The sequence below is a fragment of the Octopus sinensis genome, linkage group LG10 (assembly GCF_006345805.1).
Source record: "Octopus sinensis linkage group LG10, ASM634580v1, whole genome shotgun sequence".
In the NCBI taxonomy this organism is placed as follows: domain Eukaryota; kingdom Metazoa; phylum Mollusca; class Cephalopoda; order Octopoda; family Octopodidae; genus Octopus; species Octopus sinensis.
Window position 1 is genome coordinate 42,521,262 of NC_043006.1, and position 6,000 is coordinate 42,527,261.

General features: G+C 36.9%; 1 protein-coding gene across 1 annotated transcript in view; it reads left to right on the forward strand.

The window, feature by feature from the left end:
* The first annotated feature begins 3,071 nt into the window (after nucleotides 1-3,071).
* Nucleotides 3,072-6,000, forward strand: part of LOC118765109 — a 4,338-nt gene continuing 1,409 nt past the window's right edge. The window contains exons 1-2 of the mRNA XM_036506596.1: nucleotides 3,072-4,858; nucleotides 4,991-6,000. The exon at nucleotides 4,991-6,000 is cut by the window's right edge and continues 1,409 nt beyond it. Coding sequence (XP_036362489.1) covers nucleotides 4,273-4,858; nucleotides 4,991-5,691 — 1,287 coding nt within the window. The 5' untranslated portion in view covers nucleotides 3,072-4,272 and the 3' untranslated portion in view covers nucleotides 5,692-6,000. The remainder of the gene's footprint in view (nucleotides 4,859-4,990) is intronic.

Genomic DNA, 6,000 nt, shown 5'->3' on the forward strand with positions numbered 1-6,000 from the left:
TTTCATCCTTTCGGGGTCGATTAAATAAGTACCAGTTACGCACTGGGGTCGATATAATCGACTTAATCCGTTTGTCTGTCCTTGTTTGTCCTCCCTGTGTTTAGTCCCTTGTGGGTAGTAAAGAAATAGCTATTTCGTCTGTCTATACGTTCTGAGTTCAAATTCCACTGAGGTCGACTTTGCTTTTCATCTCTTTCGGTATCGACAAAATAATTACTATTTGAGCCCTGGGGTCGATGTAATCGAGTCGTCTCACTCCCACGAAAATTTCAGGTCTTGCGTTTACAGCTGAGGGGATTATAATATGAGTGTTTGAGGCGGCGAACTGGCAGAATCGCTAGAGCATCGGAAAATTTCATGGCGTTAAATAGCTGTTAAATTTCAACCTCAAATCACACTTTACTTTCTTAAAAATGGAGGAAGGACATATTGAATGATATGGCATCAAATACACTATCTGAATAAATGACAGAATAATCACGATTGGAACACCTTTCATTATTGACCTACTCGATCAGGGCAGACCTAGAGCTAAGTGTAACAGCTGATATTAACTTTCTAGTGGGAGGACATTGATAGTGATTGGTCCCGTTGGCGGTAGGAACTAGACAGGTCTTTAGAAAGGCGTGAGGAAAGGCTGAAGCTTTCTAGTGAAGAAGAGTAAAATTGAGAAAAGCAACACCAGGATAAAACTGACAGGCAATACTTTCAAACATAGTTGCTACAGCCAGTACTATCACTCCCGTGTCGGTCTCTAAAGTCATAGCAGACGTTGCTCTACCAACAGCACTGAAGCAAGACTTTACAGATGCAGGTTCATGGAATCACGACGCTAAGAGTATCTCCCCTCCTCAAGACGAGCAGATCTTCATTGCCATTTGGTAAATATGACACATGCTCTGGAGGCGGAGATGATTTTAATAAATCAAGAATTTATGTTATATGGTATTTGTTATACCTGTATTGGCCTATAATTTTGTTATGCAGATTTGACCTCGTCGTTTTAAAGTATGACTAAGTGCTCTAAATTCATATAGCAGTAGTAGTAGTGGTGGTGGTAACAGTAGTAGTGGTGGTGGTAGTAGTAGTGATAGCAATAGTAGTATTGATGGTGGTAGTAGTAGTAGTAGTGGTGGTGGTGGTGGTGGTTGTAGTAGTTGTGGTGGTGGTAATGGTGGTTGTGGTGGTGGAGGTAGTGGTGGTGGTGGTAGTGGTAGTGGTGGTGGTGGTAATTAAAAAGCAGTCAATGAAGCAATGTTCGTTATTTAGTGCTGAAAAGGAAAATGGTTGAACAGTGAAGGCAGTGGAGTGTTGAGGGTGGAAACAGCTGTAATATTCCCGAACCAGCAAATAAACTAAAGAGAGACATATCGACCACACCTGCACCTCCATTCTAGCGCAATAATAAACCGGGTATTTTTTTGTAGGTTAAAATAAGTCGCAATTTAATGTAGAAAAATGAAAGTTGATTTTGCTCACGAAGTTTAAAAAAAAAAACGAATAAATAAACCGAAGAAAAAGAGAAGCTGTGATAGTCATGCATTTCCCTAAAAGCCTTTCGCAATGTACTTGAAATGAGGTGTCTTTAACCGGAAATAGAAACTAGTACGAAAACCCTAGCCCTCTGGGTACGTATTCCGAAGCGATAATCGATAATGTTAGCCGTGCCTTGTCTCGATGTTGATTGATTCTGTAGCCATGTGGGTAAAAAGCTTGTTTTGCCACCGCATGGTTTTGGGTTCAATCCCACTGCATGGTACCTTTAGCAAGTGTCTTCAACTATAGCCCTTGGCCGACCAATGTTTTCTGAGTGAAAGAAATCCGTCGTATATATCACTGAAATCTACAAGTTTTTTTTTTTTTCATTCTTTCTCTCTGCTTATTTTCTCTTATTCCTTTCTGCTGAAGGGCGTTGGCTCGAAACGTAAAAGACGTTTTCATTTTTCCGAGCATCAAGCTAATACACCTGCTTGTTGTTCATACACCCGTCTTCGTCTTTTGTTTTTCTATAAATTTCAACTATATATATGTATTTGTTTTTTCGCCCTTTTCAAGCCTAACCAGGCTCATGGGCCCGGTTTCTCAGTTTCTGTGGCGTATGTGTTCCCTCCAGCTGGATGGGACGCCAGTCCATCGCAGCGTTACTCAAGAAACAGAAAGAGAGAGTGAGAGAAAGTTGTGGCGAAAGAGTACAACAGGGGTCACCACCAGCCCCTGCCGGAGCCTCGTGGAGCTTTTAGGTGTTTTCGCTCAATAAACAAATACAACGCCCGGCCTGGGAATCGAAACCGCGAGTCCGCTGCCCTAACCACTGGGCCATTGCGCCTCCACACACACACACATATATATATATGTATGTATGTGTATATGTATATGTGTGTGTATATATGTGTATGTATGTATATGTGTGCATGCATGTTTGCATGTACGTATGTATGTATGTTGTGAATGTATGTATGTATGTATGTATGTATGTATGTATGTATGTATGTATGTATGTATGTATGTATATATGTATGTTGTGTATGTGTCTATGTGTGTGTCTGTCTGTGTTTGCCTCCCACCACCGTTAAACAACCGGTGTTAGTTTGTTTACCTTCCCATAACTTAGTAGCTCGGCAAAAAGAAACCGATAGAATAAGTACAAGATTGAAAAAAATATCAACAAAGAGTCAAATAAATATATAAAAGTACTAGAGTCGATTCGTTCGACTAAACTCTTCAAGGCGGTGCTGCAGCATGGCCGCATTCAATGATTTAAACAGGTAAAAGAGAAAAGGTAGAAGATAGGGAAATTTCAAGTTTCGTTTATTTCTCAAGAATATTTAACCTGTTTTGAAACGAAGTGGGTTCTAACCAGAAATCGAAACCGTATCGTAGAGTCGTCGCACTACTTGTTTTAATGGTGTGTGCCTTTTTCTTATCAAGATATAGAAACAGAGGCAGCCATCGGGTTGAAATCTATGCAATCATATCCCGCCTCCCTCTTCATAACTAGGCATTTAGAATCAAATTACATACGTGAAGTAGTGGTGGTGGTGATAGTAGATCTTTGCACACACTCATATATTTATATAACTAAGAGAGGCAGCAATGGTGTGAGTGAGTCAGTCGGTGATAAGAAACCTAAGTGGAGTGTACGTGGTTCTTAGCCATACAAATGCACTTTTCTGACTGCCGCGTCTCCGCTGAAACTGACAGAGTCTAACTTGATCGCCGACTACATTCACCCATGCGTGGTTTACAGACGTTCATACATAAATGCGTGCGTGCGGATTAATTAGTTGATATCACTACCACTAACACCAACAACAAAAATATTTTTTGTTGAATTTTTTTTCTTAATTCGTTCTTTCTTTAAATATTTTGTGATATCCAAAAAAAAAAAAAAGAAGTAAGAAAGCAAAATATTGTGGATAAAAACGTTATAGCTTGTTGCAGCCCATTTACAATTTAAAGGAAGATTTTAAAAAGATCTCACGAAGGAAAAGTTTAACTTTCAGCATTAAACTAAACAACGATATCTACGACAGAAATATAAAAGGATAAATTTTGAAGAAAAAAACAACAACAAAAAAAAAACCAAAAAAACCCAAACAAAGAGAACGAAAAAAAAAACAAGAACAAAAAATTTTAAAAAAACATAAATAACAAAACTACCATTTTAAATTTTGGAATCTTGTACACAGACTTTCGTGACAACGCCTTGAGAATTTATCGGTATTTCTGTAAAATTTATTATCATTACTACTGTTATTATTAATTGATTATTATTATTATTATTATTATTATTATTATTATTATTATTATTAATTGTTGGTGTTGCTGTTATGAATATTTTTCTCACCAAAATTATTTCACTCTCATAATCGAAACTTAATTTTTTTTTTGTATCATTTTTTCTGTCTCTATTGAACATAAAACTTTTTGACTTTATCAATTAACACCGTTTCGTTTCTCTAGACACCCTGTGGCCACTGCAGAAACAGTTATATTTATATAGATTGCTTTCGACAAATCATTATTATTGATTTAATTTAGTGTCCTTTTGTATGTATTGCATCAAGTCCCTTGGCAAGATTCTTAAATCTACTTGCGCAGAAGAGCCCTGTGTCATTAAGAAATTATCCTTTTTATATCGAATATTATTTATAAAATACTTTTTGTGTGAAGACATTTAGAAAACAAAAAAAAAAGAAAAAAACATTGATTTATGAAATAACGATAATAATAATAATAATAACATCAATTAAATTTTATAAATAACATAAAATGGATATGGATAACGAATTTGTGAACAATGTTAAAACTGAGACCGAGGTAAATGATGAGAAGTCTAGGACAAATCTAGAAGGGTACAACCAGGATATTTCTGTTAAGTCAACCGTGATTGGACAACCAAGTACGACAATGGAAATCAATGGAAATGTTTCCACTGAAGCCTGCCAACTGCAGGACACACTGTATACAGAAAGTAATACAACAGACACTTCATATCCGAATGCCCTGTCTAATGTTGAATCTAATTCCTTACAATCGGCTTTGAACGAAGCGATGGATTCGCAAATTTATGTTCCTGTAGTTAACAACACTTTCAGCGAATTAGCTGATGGAAGCAACAGTGATGGGGTTAGTTTTAAACCAGAAAATATCGAAGAAGTAAAACTTATGAATACATCGTCGGCGAAATGTGACACAGAATCTGGTGAGGTCATTCAGGATGCCATTTTAATAGATCAGAAACAAAGTTCAGTAGAGTTGTCTGAAAATATTTTTCCTGTAGTAACTGATACACACGTGCTTAATTCTGAGGAATCACAGGAAGATATCACAGGAAATCTTACTAACTTATCAGAAGGTGATTTGAATTTCTGCACTGGCGTCGAAGGTGTATGTGGTTCATACACCGAAACAGAAGTTGCTCCTGATTATATCCAAGTTTCGACTCAGAAAGTAGCAGAGTTTTCTACAGAACCTAACTTATCAGAAGGTGATTTGAATTTCCGCACTGGCGTCGAAGGTGTATGTGGTTCATACACCGAAACAGAAGTTGCTCCTGATTATATCCATGTTTCGTCTCAGAAAGTAGCAGAGTTTTCTACAGAACCTACATGTGAAAAAGTTGAAGAACTCGAAGAGAATCTGAAAAATATTTCAACATCTGCATCATCTTGTTTTGAAGAAATAGGAAATGTTGAAAATGTTAATTCCGAAATAATTGAAAAACCGTCCGTATTTTCTGTTGGAGATGCCGATAGCTCACAGGAAATCCTTGAAGAGAAACCTGAAGTCGTTTCTTTTAATCAATTTACATTAAAAACTGAAACAATTGGAGGAGACAAAATATTAGAAGAGAGAACAACTGTGGAAATAACTGAAGAATTAGATGTGCAAAACGCAACTGTAAACAATATGACAGTATCAGAACACATTGAGATTGTCGAGAAAGGAAACGTGGAAACCGATGGTAATATTGTTGGGACACCCAAAGATAATGATTCTACCGTTTTATTTGAACAAGTTGACGTACAGGTCGAAGAATTTGGAATTTCTACTTCATCAAAACCGATGATGACTTCTATCGAACAATCTGAAAATTTTAAGATGAATATTCCAAATGAAACGGAAACATCGTTTCCCGAGAAATGTCTTCCGTCCAGGAAGATAGTGGTTTGCTTGAAAACATGGTAGCTGTTGCACCTTTGGTAGAAAACCAAACGGTTGTAGTTCAAAAGGAAGAAATGTTATTGTTGGAAAATGAAGACAATAATGTTGTTGATATGACAGTAAAAGGGGAAAAACTTATAGAAACGATTGTGAATGAACCGGCTGAAGAAAGTTCTAAAGAACCAATGGGAAGTCCCAAAATTGCCACAGAACTCTCAAAAGTCCAGGAAGAAAATAAAGTGAAAGTAACAGAATTTGAAGCTGTAGAAAACCACGTTCCAACAAAGAAATTAACTGATATACAAAGTCATGATATAAAAACCTTTTCTATGG